This window comes from Phalaenopsis equestris, unplaced genomic scaffold (assembly GCF_001263595.1).
Source record: "Phalaenopsis equestris unplaced genomic scaffold, ASM126359v1 Scaffold214092, whole genome shotgun sequence".
NCBI classification, from domain to species: Eukaryota; Viridiplantae; Streptophyta; class Magnoliopsida; order Asparagales; family Orchidaceae; genus Phalaenopsis; species Phalaenopsis equestris.
This window is the reverse complement of record NW_018232895.1, coordinates 3,185-19,064: the sequence shown is the minus strand read 5'-3', so window position 1 is coordinate 19,064 and position 15,880 is coordinate 3,185. Positions and strand designations below refer to the sequence as shown.

General features: G+C 30.1%; 1 protein-coding gene across 1 annotated transcript; it reads left to right on the top strand.

Moving 5' to 3' along the window:
• Window positions 1-455: 455 nt before the first annotated feature.
• On the top strand, window positions 456-1,636 carry LOC110037022 (cinnamoyl-CoA reductase 2-like; the record flags this gene model as incomplete). Its single annotated transcript, XM_020741587.1, has 3 exons — window positions 456-582; window positions 1,185-1,354; window positions 1,451-1,636. Coding segments are annotated over exons 1-3 (483 nt in total), but the record flags the coding sequence as incomplete, so codon positions are not given.
• Between the last annotated feature and the right edge of the window lie 14,244 nt (window positions 1,637-15,880).

Here is a 15,880-nt window from a genome sequence, read left to right as displayed (position 1 = left end):
TTTTATGAATTCAAAAAATTATTGAAGCTTTATTTTATTTTATTTTTATATTAAATTCATTTTTAAATAAAAATTCTACGGGGAATGGTTTGTTCAATATATTTCTAACATAAAGGAAAAAAATGGGCATGTTATAATAATTTAATAGAACATTTGTAAAGATGTGTAGAAAGAAAAAAATATTTAATTCGAAAAAAACAGAGAAAATCTAATCATTTGAGCATTTCTCTTGGAATAATAAGGATAGGTTAAATCATGAGAGAAAATACAATATTTGGAAAATAAAATAAATGAAATAAGAGATATTTCATAGCATACTTAACACGAGAATGTAAAATCATTTACATTTATTTATTTTGATATATATATATATATATATATATATATATATGAGTATTTCCACCGAAATTAAGAGAGGAGAGGGAGAGGGAGAGGGAAAGGAGGGAGAACTAAAGATGGAGGAGCATAAGAGTGAGACTAAGAGAGTTTGTGTCACTGGAGCTGGAGGTTTCATTGCTTCCTGGCTTGTGAAGCTTCTCCTCTCCAAGGGCTACGTGGTCCATGGCACCCTCAGAGATCCGAGTACTACTACCTATCTTTTTTCCTTATCTCTATTTTGAAAATCACTCTATTTTTCTTTGCTTGTTTCTAATTCATGACATGCAAAAGCTGTTGCACTCCTAATATTGTTTTTCTTATGCATCTCAACATCTTAAGATAACTTTCCCATTTGAAGTGACTTTTTTTGCAGGATTTAAGCAATATTTAGCTTACATTCAGTGGCTACTTTTAGGCATGATTTACGCATTATTTTGCTTAAATCAAGCCAAATAGAATTTTAAAGATGTTAAATTTGATTCAGTTTTAGCTAGTTCTCATATTAATTAAATTCAAAACTTATTATTACATGATTTAACATATTGAGAATCTTTTGTCTGATAAATCATAAATTTTAGTAATAACCATGTTAAATAGTTTCCAACTTTTTATCCTTCCAGGACTTGTTGAATCTGAATATATAGGATTTTCTAAATCTTACTTGTGGTCAGGGAGTCCATATCTCTTTTTTTAATGATTATATTTTGAGCCCTTAAATTTAAAAGTTAAATACCTTTATTCTTTTTCCAACATTAAGTATTATTTTGATCAAATTGGAAGGCTTATTGAGCTTTGATATATATAAGGCAATGAAAAGAACACCCATTTGAAGAGATTGGATAAGGCAACAGAGAATCTGCGACTCTTTAAGGCAGATTTGCTTGACTATGATGCTATTGTGGCAGCCATGTCTAGTTGTGAAGGAGTCTTCCACGTTGCTAGTCTTGTTATATTAAGCGGAATTACAAATCCAGAGGTATTAAGTGTTTAATTTATGTTTTGTTGATAATATTCCTTAAGCCTATTTGTAGCCCAAATTGCACAGTTTCTCTGATAAGGAATCTTTCTTTAGGTGGAACTAATAAGATTTGCTGTTGTGGGTACAAAAAATGTTCTCAAAGCATGCTCGAAGACAAATGTGAAAAGAGTTGTGGTTTTTTCATCCCTTTATGCTGTAGCAAGTAATCCAAATTGGCCACAAGGTATTGTGATGGATGAGAACAGCTGGTCTGATGAGGAGTTTTGTAAGGCCACTGAGGTAATTAATTAACTATATTTGAGAATTATGATTCAGGGTTATGATAAAGGGGGTTGAGAGAAAAAGTCCTTTGTGAAGGTTTTTTGAAGCATAAGCGTCCTACAATGTAGAAACTATTTTTTTCCTAACATAAATATAATGACTTGTCTTATTACAATTGAAGTAGCTTGCGCTTTATGTTTTATCAAGAATCATAATGTAATATATGATTTTAGATCCACTGGTTAGAATACTGGCTAGTTGTTTTTCTGGAATACATAATCAGAGGATTCATCTGGTCAAATGTAATTCTTAAGTGTAATTTTCAAACCTTAAAACACTTATAAATAAGGGTTAAAATTTTTAGCAATTGGCCTTGAGATTATTCAACTTTCAAATTCGATAAACATGTAGCAAAATAAAATGCAATTTGAATTACACCAATCCAACAATTTTGACAGAGATTGAACTTGAGTTCAAATGGACTAAGTCAAGAAATCATAAGCACAACTAGAAACCTCTATATGCTTTTAGAATATCAAATGGCCACTAATTTTTGTGTACTTGTAATGCATTCGTTACAAGTTGATAATTACTCAACTTTGAGTTCATTGAGGCATTGAGATGTCATGATAAAAGGTGATTCTTTTGTACTACTTTATGCAGTATCTTGATTTTAGTATAAATGATAGGAGTGTCTTCTAAAAAAAATATAAATAAGCCTTCTTCCAACACACTTAAGGATGACTTTTCATGGATTGAATTGCTAAATTTTGATAATTGTTTGGAGAACCAACAACGTCCTTTATCTAGACTTCTTTGTCATTTTTTTTTGACTTGATACTCTCTCTGGTTAGAATGAAGGTCATGCCAACCATTCTCTAGCACTTGATTTTAGATGTTGATATTTAAGGTATTTGTGAGCTAAAATTGATGAACATCATCTATAATTGCCAACGATTTTCATTGATTGATGCCAACAATCACCATCAAATGACATGAACAATCCTTATTGCTCACCATTGGTAGATTCTAGCAACCATCATTGCTCATATGTCATTGCATAGTCATTTTCAGCCAATTAATGCTAATATACATATTTTCCATCTTTTAATTATTATTATTTCATGTTTTTAATGATTTTTACAGCACCTTTAATGTCATCCCTCACTGTTTGACATTCTTAAACATTATTATATATTGGCTAACACTTGTTATTAACCAACACAACATCCACCTTCTCAGTAAAATACATATTTTTCGAGATCAAAGCATGTCACTATCAATACAATATAGATTTATGTGATTTTAATATTTTAAATACCATATTTTATTTCCTATTATTATTATTTTACACTTCTGGAAAGTTTCTTGGTAATATTTTGCATGTTATAAGGGTTAGCAACACAATGAGGAGTGAAAAAAACAAATGAGGCAAAAATGTTGGACTCGCATAATTATGTCACTTTCTAACATAGTTACACTAGTCTTTTTGGGTGTTTGGCATAATTACACTAGAGTAAAGCGTAGCTATGCCAGTTTGTGGAGTAGTTATGGACACTGACATAACTATGCCTACAATGAAACCAGTCGAAGTCTTGATTTTTCAATTTTGTGCATGGTGAATTCGGAAATTGATATATAAAGAAATGCCTTGGGACGCCTTAGGGAAGGTGTGTAAATTTGTAGAGGATTTTCACGGCAAGAATTAGGGTTCCACTTCATACTCTTCCTTTCCTTCTTCATTAAGGTAGTGGACTTTTAGGGTGCTTTTGGCTTTGAGTTTTGAGAGCTTTAGTATGAGAGCGAGATATTGAGTGCTGTATAATGAGGGAGATTAAGGAAAGTTTCTCAGTGTATGACAATGACCTGGTTTATGCAAAGAGAACTTGGCTTGCTTTTAAGTTTGTGCTTTTTTAAACTTGTTTCTTCAATATTTGTAATGAAACCTTCACTATTTCTCTATCTCATGTCTCAAAGATAAACTTGTTTTCATGCTCCCATGATATGAGGGTAGTTTTTCTCACGTTTTTACCATAATTTTTCTTGTAACCATTTTTTGGGCCTTTGAATTTCTTATGTTGATATGTTAATTTTTAGTTCTTAATTTACTTTGATTCAGACATGATAAATTATTAAAATTTCTTGTGAGTTAGGACTTCTAGTCGTCGCCTAGAAAAATAAGTAGGTGAATGCATGATAACCTAATTTAATAAACATATTATAATTAGGAAATTGTATTCTAGATATGTGATCCAAGGAATTTTGGGAAACATTGCATGGTTATGTCCCTCTTAATTGAAATATGATATTCAAATATCACATAGGAAAACTCATACAAAAAATGTAGAGAGAACACTGTATAGTGTCACTGGATGTTGGACCTCAATACCTAAAAAAGATTCAAAGTTGTTACCTGTCTTTTTTCTTCTATTATTTTAGCTTTACTGCAATTTTAGGACTGTTAGAATTTTTATTCATGTCACTTGATCACTTAAAATAAGAATCAACAATTTAATAAACTAGAACTTACCCTATTAGAAAGATTTAAACAATTATCATCATGAGATTGGTACACAGACTTTTTATCTGTGTATTACTAGAACGACAAATATACTTGTGTGTTTGATAAACCTGTCTCATAGTAGATTTTGGACCTTAAGTTATTAGCACCATTTTCACAGTTAAGAGGCAAAATTTTATGGATAATTTTAGTTGAAACACTTGAGCTTAGTTTGAATTGTATTCTGCTTTCCTGCTTATTTGTGTTGTTACTATAATTTTGTTTTCTTATTTTTCAAAAAAACATAAAAATAAAAAAAATAATTTTTCCATCTTTATTTATGTTCCCGTGATTGTACATTTATTAATTTAGCCATTGAATAAGCTAAGGATTGGTCTGCTAACTAAAAGGTCAAATTGGTTGCTTGGGCCTTTTCTAGCTCAAGTATTTTGAAAATGAACAATGACATCAGGTTGATACTAGCTCTTAAGTCACAAAGGGCTCTTCCTATGAACTTCTCTCCTATGACACATGGGATGGTAAAGCTCCCAAGGTCCTTCATCTTTTGACGTAGCTTCTTCTGCAAAATAACACTAAATTCCTTCGTCAAGGGTATAGTCTCAAATTGCCCTAATCTTCTTTTACTAGCAAAGATATCCTTCATGAAGTTGGCATAGCTAGGCATTTATTCTGGTGCTTCAGTAGAAGGTATGTTAATAGTTATTTGCTTGAACACTTTTAGGAATTTGGAGAATTGTTGATCAACTTTCTGTTTTCTCAATCTTTAGGGAAAAGGTAGTGGCAATCTTTCCTCAGGGTCAATCTTAATGGGTGAGACAGGTCTCTCTACCTCCATCTCCCGAGTCTCTGGTACACATCCTTGGGTAGGGTCTAATTCTACTCGATCTTCTCCCCGCGAGGTTTCTTCCAACTCTTTTCCACTTCTCAACCTCATAGTATGTACTTGTTCAATTCTTTTTTTCTTTAGGATTTTACTTCAGTGTTACCTGGGACTGTACCTGCAGATCTATTATTTGTAGCATTTTTCAGCTGTCCTAATTGATGTTCAATTTTCTTAATAGATACAACATGGCTATGTTATTGGTTCCCTTTTTATATTTTCACGGGCTGAGCGTTGGCTTGGAAACCTAGTGGGTAAGGTTGTTTTTGAGAGTTGGCCCCTTGGTTATTCCCATGACTTATAGAGTTGGTTTGAGAGTTTCTCCATTGTTGAGGGGGTATTATTAGATTGAAGATTTTGGTGATTTTCTCAACCTGGATTGTATGTATTTTAATAAGGGTTAAGGCAATGTTTTCTTACAGCATTAACAGACTCCAAAGTTGCATGCTCTGATGTACCACTGGTCCATAAATCAATCCAACATTAGATGGAAGTCTTTGCATAGGATTCATCCCCAAATTATCTGACTTCTTATAAATAGCAAGAACTTGGGTAGCAAGGATATATAATACATTATATTCATGCACGCCAGCTACTCTTTAGTGTGCGACTCTCTTAGAAGGTCATTGAAAATTGTTTGTGGTCATTTCTTTAATCAATTAGTAAGCATCCTAAAATGGTTTGGACATTAATGAACTTCCCGTAGCAACATCTACTATGGACCTCAGGGAACTTACCAATCCATTATAAAAGATTTAAATGATTAGCCAATCAGATAAGGTATAGAGTGGGCACCTCATAAGTAGGTCCTTGAATCTCCCTCATGCCTCATAAATGGAATCTCCATAAATTTGGGTGAACAAGATAATGGTGTTCCTAATTTTAACCGTCTTTAATGGAGGAACATATTTTTCTAGAAAATTTTGGGCTAGGTAATTCGAGGTTGTGATTGATTCTATGGAAAGAGAGTTAAGCGACACCTTAACTTTGTCCCTCAAAGAGAAAGGGAAATGACTAAGTCTAATGACATCATTAGGGGTTTCGTTTTATTAAAATGTGGTGTATAATTCAAGGAAGTAGGCTAAGTGAACTATTTTATACCATTTAGATTATGACAGGTCTCAACTCAATGGTGTTGGCCTTTATAGAGAGATGGTTGATGCTCATCAAGATTTCCTCAATCGAAGCATTAATTGTTTCATATTGAGCATGTTAGGGCTAGAAATCTAAAAGGGTGTGTTAGTGAGTGAATGTGATCTCATGAGGAAAAGCTTAACAATTTTTTAAGCAGAAAAATCTCTAGTTTACAGATCTGATGAACCTAGCTTGGTATTAACATAGAGATTTTAAATTCTAAAATCCTAATAAAAGTAAAATAAATCACAAGAAATAGAAATAAAAAAGAAGGAAAATTATCAAAACTTTCTTAAAGATTAATGAGGCTCGCGCCTCTATTATTTTTGGATCGTGGTGATCATGACTTTCCTAAATATTTCCCTTTGTGCTTGTTTTTAATTGGAAATATGTTACTTCTTATGCTTATGTCTAGGTTTTATGAAGCTTAGAATCCATAAAATTGAGGCTTTCTCATTCCTCATGACATTTCCTATGACAATTCTAATCCTATATGTCTGTTCTTTTGGAATTTTGTGGTTTTGTTTTCACTACACAACACTTAGAGGTCATAGTTTTACAAAATATTTTAACTATCTAGTTGATCAAACTATGAGTAAATTAAGTTCATAGGTTAACCAACAACGTGGGCCATGAAACCATAAGAACATATTATAGGAAAAACATCTCTGAAATTAATGATGAAAACTACTACCCCTACATTACAGAGACACAAAAAATAGTATAGCCACACAATGTTCAGAAAACTACAGATACAAAATCCATGCTCATCTTCAATTCAAGAGATAAATTGAATTAAAACTTACAATAAAGACTTGTCCTCTCCATTAGAGCAGCACCTCTCCCTCTCATACAAAAAAATATCCAGGAACTCAGAAGAACTCAAATTGAAAAATTACCACCCAAGGTTTCAATCCAATGAAAGGAGTAAAACCTAATGAAAGAGCTATCTTTAATAAACATATCTCTTTTTTTACATTCTCCAGCCACCCAAGTTCCCTTAAGACCAACCTCATGAGCAGATATATAGGCAAGGCTTGATAAAAGCAAGAAAATTCTTGCCAAAAATAAGTTCAGCAAACTAGGCGAAGGTGCACTGTAAATTCTGCGAGGGCACATTGGATACACCTGGAGTGTGCCTCGACTACAGAGCTAATGCATGTGTACTAGAAAGTTTGATGTGCGTAGGTGCTCTACTATGAGCTCAGGCACTTTGGGATGGGTGCATGTGCTCTGAACATAGTGCAGGTGCGCTAGAGTTAAAGCAAGTGTGTTGGATGTGCGATGCAGGTGTACTGGTCCAAAATATTATTTTTGGTTTGATTTCCGCACTTTTTTGCTCAAATTTCACGTCCACTCTGTCCCTTAAATAATTAAGACAAAAATATCATTCTCAAGCATAATATTATTAGAAAAAAAATGTAAAAACATTGGAAAATGTGCAATAGAAATGTCACATATTTAGTTCATATTGCATGTACTATAACTCTACAGTTAGCTGACCACTTTGTGACCTATCCTAGAGGGCAAGTAAGTTTTGGTTAAAATTGGAAACTTTATCTTTTCTACTAATTTTTTATATTGGACATGGAAAAAAATAAGGACATCTCCATGTACTCGATATACTCTTTGTTAGCCAATGTATAGACCATGTTTAAATTATAAAAAGGAGAACTTCCTATGAGAGTGAATGATTAGGAAATTTCTTTTGATGTTCTGAAATCTATGAAGTTTTCCCAAGACTATAGAGATGATTAAGGCCATAGCGTAGATGTGGTGGCAGGGTTAGTTGATAGCCAAATTTCTAAATTTGTGGAATTAGACCCAAAGAGCAAGCCATGGTGGTCAAATTTTATGATGAAATTACTACAAAAGAGTTTTCTCTTCTATGTGAGGTGAACCTTTGAGTTGTTAGGGATATATTTGAGCTTGAAGAAATCACTACCCATGAAAAGCTTATAGGATTACCCATAGACGGAGCTCAAGTAATAGGATTAGAAATTTTTCTTGAGGTTGAAGAGTGTGACTTTTTAAGAGAATCCTTTACAACATCCCTCATGAGTTCTACTAAGCCAAATGAGTTATAAAAGTAGGAGGTGCTGAGAGTTTTGGACTAAGAAGTGTTTTTAGGGTTTATAATCTGATTCGACACCCGACATAATGTTCAAAAGATTATTATAAGAGTGATATTAATAAATTACTGAAATTTTTGAACTTGGGTATGGGAAAGAACACATATACATAGAAAGATCATAGATTAGAAATGAAAATTAACGACTACGAAAATTCTCCAAGTCCATTAAAAGTTGGGATGATTTATGTGAGATTATTGAGACGACATTTTGATCTTCAAAAACCCTTTTAGACTTGATTTGGTCTAGTATGGTCTGGTTCAGAATGTTAAACCAAGCATTATTTCAGTAGTCACACGGAGAGTTCTCTATTGATCTGAGTGCTTTTGTGTTGGTTGCTTCAAATTTGCTTTCAATTTATATAATTTACTATGTGTGTGATTTTACTTTGTAGATTGTCATGTTAGTGTGGTTCAAAGCTATTGCCAGAGTAGGTTTCACTGTACTCTGTTAATCTTACTATGATTTTATTCTATTGTGAAAAGATTTCCTATTGTTACGTTTAGATAAAACCTTCATTATAAAAATAGATATTCATTAAATGGTGATTAGAATTGATTTTCAGATAAATGAACCATTCTTTTTAATAACTTTTAACTAAACCCTAAAAAACTTCAGAATAATTAGAATGGTATAATTAAATTGTAGTAATTAACAAGGATAATTAAGTCTTTGGATTTTCTCGTTAAATAATTGGATTAATTGTAAATTTTAAATGGATTTTAATATTCTAGAATTCGTGTTTAGGAGTCTTTAAGGATTGCAAATTGAGAGAGATTAGATGACAAAAACTATGAAAGAAAAATCTTCAATCAAACGCAATAATTCTCATTAAAATTAAAGATCATTTTGGCCTAAGAAGACAAAGAAAAATAAAAATAAAAAAATGGAAGACACTAATTGAAAAGAAAAATTAAAACAAAAAAAGTGCCTAGTAAAATTTATCAAGAAGCTTGAGGTTGAGTTTCAAAAATTAAAACTTGTGTTTAATTTTTTTCCTAATTAATATGGCTTAACCATTTTTAATAGAATTATTTAATATTTTATTAAGAAACTAAGAGATTTTAGAGTTTTTTGATTGAGAATTAATCAACTTAAAATTATCTCCGAGAGATGAAAATATTGCAGTCACAGCTGGCTACGCATTTTAAGATCTGCCTAGTCTTAGAAAGAGGGGAATTAAAGAAAATGCTCCCTTTTTAGAGATAAATAGTAATCCAACCTTGAAATAATATTTACACTTCTTTCATTACACTTACATATTCTTGTTAAAAAATCAGAAAGTCACATATGAGAACACAAACATAATTAATTCTTAGCTAAATATGTGATTACCCGAGAGAAAGTAATAGGTACGTTTGATGGAATCAATACAATGTAAATTTAAGAAATTTGCTAATTTAAATACCTATTTTATTCCCTACTCATCATGATTTTATATTTGTGGAAGAAATGATATTTTATACGTTTCAAGGGTTGACAATGTGTTGTGGATCTAAAAACACTATGCAGGAAAAAATGTCAGACTGTCGTAATTACACAAGTCTCTGATGTTGACATAATTATGCCAGAGTGAGGTGTAGCTAAATCAGCCTACATCCTAATTATGTCTGGCATGTGCATTGTTATGGTGATGCTATTTGAATGCTTGATTTGATTATTTTTTCATGACAAATTTAGTAAGTTATTTATAAAGTAATACTTTGAGTTTCTCTAGAGGAGAATGCACACTTAGAGAGGATTCTTATGATACGAAATAGGGTTCCACCTCAAACCCAAGGATTCTCTTTCTTCTTTCGTAGGGGAGGGGAATTGTCGGGTGCTTTTAACTTTGAGTTCACAGAGTCTTAGTATGAGATAGAGATTGAGTGATATGGTGTGAGGGAGATTATAGAGAATTCCTCATTGTAGGATGAGGACTTCGTGCTATGTGGATGGAACATGGCTACATTTTAAGTCTGTACATTTCTGCACTTGTTTCTTCAATGTTTGAAATAAAATTTCACTTATTTTTTACCATACGTTTCATAACAAAATCTACTTTTATTCTCTTATTATGTGAGGGTAGTATTTCTTGTGTTCTTACTATGAGTTTTTCCCGTAAATTCTTTCCATGTCTTTGAATTTTAAATGTTGATGTGTTAACTTTCTAGTATTAATTTAATTAAGTTCAGACTTCATATATTATTAAAATCCCTTGTGATTTAAGACTTTTAGCTATCACCTAGAAGAATGAGTAGGTTAACACACTAGCCTAGTGGAATAGACATATTGTTATTAAAAAAATGCAACCAAGATAGGGAATCTGATGAACCTTTGAAAGCCTTACATGATTTGGAATCTCTTAACTATAATACAATTTTCAATGACATAAACACATGCTAAGGAGGATTGTGTCCTTGGTTGTCAACTATCACTTATGAAAACTCATAGAAAAAAATATAGAAAGGATAATATATTGGTATCATAGGATCATAAGCCTCATCACCTTTAACGAACTCAAAGGTGTTACCTGTCTTATTTAATACTACCATTTTTGTTTAATGCACTTTTAAGGCAATTAGAATTTTCATTACAACCACTTCATCACTTTAAACTAGATTTAGCAGTTTAATAAACTAGAATTTTTCCTTTTTGAAAGATTTTGATTACTATTCTCGTTGGATTGATAGTTAGACTTATATATGTGTATATATATATATATATAATTATGTTGATGCCCAACTTGTTTCATAACATATTTAAGTCATCAACCCTCCTCTATTGATGTCAATGTATATCGCTATTCATCATCCACTTGTATGTATCACCTCCTTTAAACATTCTCAACATCAATTGTAGGAGACAATTATAATAGTTCTAACCTTGCCTTATCCAACTAAGAAGTTGATTTTTTTTTATTATCTTCGACCTATAAAGTAAAATCATTTTAATTAGGTTAGATTCTTGAAATTTTTTCAATATTTTATAGCTATATAATCAAGCATCTCCTTTTTTTTATATACATGTATTGGATCTTCTTGTAATGCTAGGGTGATAATGACCTATCTTTGGAGTTTTTGATCCAAGCTTTTCAGTTATTATAGTTGGACCATTGGGCTACTGAGGGGTTTGTACTGGATTTTAGGTAAAGGGAAGAGGATTGTCCATCAACCATGGGCTTTAAGTCAAATCAGCCCGATGACCAACTCTTAAGTATTTTACTTTGATGTCTAAGGCATAGAGGAGTTTCATGGCTTGAATTATCTTAGAAGTTATAAAGAAGGTTAGGATATGTTATATGAAATCTTAGGAGGGGATATAATAACTTTTAGTGTGTTTGCTAAGCGTTATACATGATTTAGTCAATGTGTCTAGTTTTGGTTGATTTTTGCTAATCTTGAAATGTACGAACAAGGGATAGGTCTATGGCATTATTTGGAGCTAGAGATGATTTGAAGAGTTAGAGGGATGTGTGATAATTTAATTTAGAGTATTTTTTATTGGGATTTATGGAATTGTGAATGGTGATGAAAGAAGAAGAGCCAAATTAGGTCAAGAGTGTACTAGCTTGGATTGACCATTCGACTGACAACTTACAAAAGTTTTATTTATTTTTTAAAATTTAGTTTTTTTTATTTTTATTTTTTGTATGAGGTTGGGAAATCCTATATATAATGTTTAGGGATATTGAAGGAGTACGTGTTGTGGGAAATGATATTAGCAAAAGAGAAGAAGGATATGTAGGCCTTCCACTAAGTATTAATATCAAGCACTAAACCCTAGTTATTTCTGTCTTATTATTTTTTTAATCATTAAAGGCTAAATTTTATCAATGATTGGAAATATAGAACCTTCTATATATCACCTCCAAGGCATCATTAGTGATGCTAGATATGAGATATTGACCACTACCACTTTATCCTCATTTCTATTGACCATTATCCAACAAAACTTTAAGAGAAAATTTATAAAGCATTTTCTACCTTAGAGGGAAAGTTTTCTTCTGCTCTTATACATCATATGTAGGTTAGCTGATCTTTCATATTATTTTTTTCTAATCATACATTAAATTTTAAAAAACAGGATTGGACCGACCAAAGTTTTAAAACAGGATTGGACCGACCGTCTCAATCGGGTTGACTGTGAATTAGGTGTATGGCCAGTCTGGGTAATCTCAAGAATCTATTTTGCAAAAAAATTTGGCAAAAGTTGTTATGAACCACTAGTCGAATCAGAGAACCAACAAATCTATCCCAGTTATATAGAATTAATCGGTCCAAATTACCTATTTAATTATCTTTAATTAAATGGTTTGAACTTTTAATATAGTACTTAATTTTAGAAATTATATTAATTTAAACATATAATTATGAATTATATATTAGTTAATGTTAGTTTAACCAAAAAAATTAATTACAGTGCCATCACCGAGGTTACTTTGGAGCTCAATCTACAGTACTGATTTTTATTTATATAACTAATGAAATGCTAAATTTTTTGCATAATGTGCGACTAAAAAAGTATGAGTGTTGAAATATATGTTGGGATACAAAAATAAAGAATTAGAATAGACTTTGGAAATATTAAATGGGCTGCATAATGTAGGAATATTATAAATAAAATTTTGGTATTAATTTTTTTAATATTATAAATTTATTTATTCCTATTAATTATTATAAATTATATTTTTAGCAAAATCTGTATTTCTATAATAAAGTACTTTTTTACATTTAAAGATCTATGTTATATGAATATATTTTTATTTTTCAAATATATTTAATATGCATAAATGTATATTTTTTATTTATAATTCATATAAAATTTAATATTTATAATTTTTTATGGATTTCACTTTTTTTTAATTATATTTATGTCACATACTTATTACATATTTATACTATTTCTTCATTTAAGTCATTTTATTATATAATCTAGTTCAACTTTAGGTTCGATCTTGATTTAACTTTTGAACCTTAAACCTCTCCTTATTACTGGTTAACAACTGGTCCAATTTTCACAACCATATGAAGTACATAAATAAATAAGTTTTTTTCTTAGAAAAACTAAAAATGCAAAGTGACTTGCTCAATTGACTCCCTGATAGATTTTTTTTGTGGTGATAATGCACCATATAAATTGCTAACCTTCTCCCATTTTAGAAATATTTAAAAAATATATTTTGATAATAATTCAAACAAATAATCATCATCAAAGATAGCTTTCACAAAATATTTCAACCAAATTTTATGATTTTATCAATTATAATAAATTCCCAACATCTATAATCAATGAAAAGACATATTAGTTAAAATCATACTTTTGAAATTTTTTTATATAAAATGATAATATTTTGGTTTGAAAAGAAAATATCGTTCAAGGTCATGCCTGTATAATACTTCAAAAAGTGTTAAAATTCATCATTCAAAAATATTAAAATTTTAGCATACAAAAATTTAAAATGAAGAGTTTTTCTTACATAAGAATTTTAGTAAATGTGTGGAAGATCATCAAGCATAAAAAAGTTTAGCCAAAAAGACAAGAAAGAGAAAAATATATTAAAAAAATAATCAAAGTCATAAACTGATTAAGTTATTGGCCGAACTCTCAAACTACGTGAAAGAACTTTCATCACATATTGACCACTACCACTTTATCCTCATTTCTATTGACCATTATCCAACAAAACTTTAAGAGAAAATTTATAAAGCATTTTCTACCTTAGAGGGAAAGTTTTCTTCTGCTCTTATACATCATATGTAGGTTAGCTGATCTTTCATATTATTTTTTTCTAATCATACATTAAATTTTCAAAAACAGGATTGGACCGACCAAAGTTTTAAAACAGGATTGGACCGACCGTCTCAATCGGGTTGACTGTGAATTAGGTGTATGGCCAGTCTGGGTAATCTCAAGAATCTATTTTGCAAAAAAATTTGGCAAAAGTTGTTATGAACCACTAGTCGAATCAGAGAACCAACAAATCTATCCCAGTTATATAGAATTAATCGGTCCAAATTACCTATTTAATTATCTTTAATTAAATGGTTTGAACTTTTAATATAGTACTTAATTTTAGAAATTATATTAATTTAAACATATAATTATGAATTATATATTAGTTAATGTTAGTTTAACCAAAAAAATTAATTACAGTGCCATCACCGAGGTTACTTTGGAGCTCAATCTACAGTACTGATTTTTATTTATATAACTAATGAAATGCTAAATTTTTTGCATAATGTGCGACTAAAAAAGTATGCGTGTTGAAATATATGCTGGGATACAAAAATAAAGAATTAGAATAGACTTTGGAAATATTAAATGGGCTGCATAATGTAGGAATATTATAAATAAAATTTTGGTATTAATTTTTTTAATATTATAAATTTATTTATTCCTATTAATTATTATAAATTATATTTTTAGCAAAATCTGTATTTCTATAATAAAGTACTTTTTTACATTTAAAGATCTATGTTATATGAATATATTTTTATTTTTCAAATATATTTAATATGCATAAATGTATATTTTTTATTTATAATTCATATAAAATTTAATATTTATAATTTTTTATGGATTTCACTTTTTTTTAATTATATTTATGTCACATACTTATTACATATTTATACTATTTCTTCATTTAAGTCATTTTATTATATAATCTAGTTCAACTTTAGGTTCGATCTTGATTTAACTTTTGAACCTTAAACCTCTCCTTATTACTGGTTAACAACTGGTCCAATTTTCACAACCATATGAAGTACATAAATAAATAAGTTTTTTTCTTAGAAAAACTAAAAATGCAAAGTGACTTGCTCAATTGACTCCCTGATAGATTTTTTTTGTGGTGATAATGCACCATATAAATTGCTAACCTTCTCCCATTTTAGAAATATTTAAAAAATATATTTTGATAATAATTCAAACAAATAATCATCATCAAAGATAGCTTTCACAAAATATTTCAACCAAATTTTATGATTTTATCAATTATAATAAATTCCCAACATCTATAATCAATGAAAAGACATATTAGTTAAAATCATACTTTTGAAATTTTTTTATATAAAATGATAATATTTTGGTTTGAAAAGAAAATATCGTTCAAGGTCATGCCTGTATAATACTACAAAAAGTGTTAAAATTCATCATTCAAAAATATTAAAATTTTAGCATAGAAAAATTTAAAATGAAGAGTTTTTCTTACATCAGAATTTTAGTAAATGTGTGGAAGATCATCAAGCATAAAAAACTTTAGCCAAAAAGACAAGAGAGAGAAAAATATATTAAAAAAATAATAAAAGTCATAAACTGATTAAGTTATTGGTCGAACTCTCAAACTACGTGAAAGAACTTTCATCATGACTTTAATCATCTCTTCTGATTGAATACTTTTGTATTAGCCCCATCTTCCTTGTTAGATGTTAAGCTTGGAGATTATCAAACTCTTTTTAGATGAAAACTAAAAGCACCAAATAAGGCATAAAACTTTCCAACCTCAAATCCAATTGGTGCAACCAAGAAAATCAATTTTTTTTAAAAAAAGAGTATGGTCTCCAAGGAGAAATGATGGGTCTTAGTTGTCTTTGCAAGTTATGCCTTTTATGAGA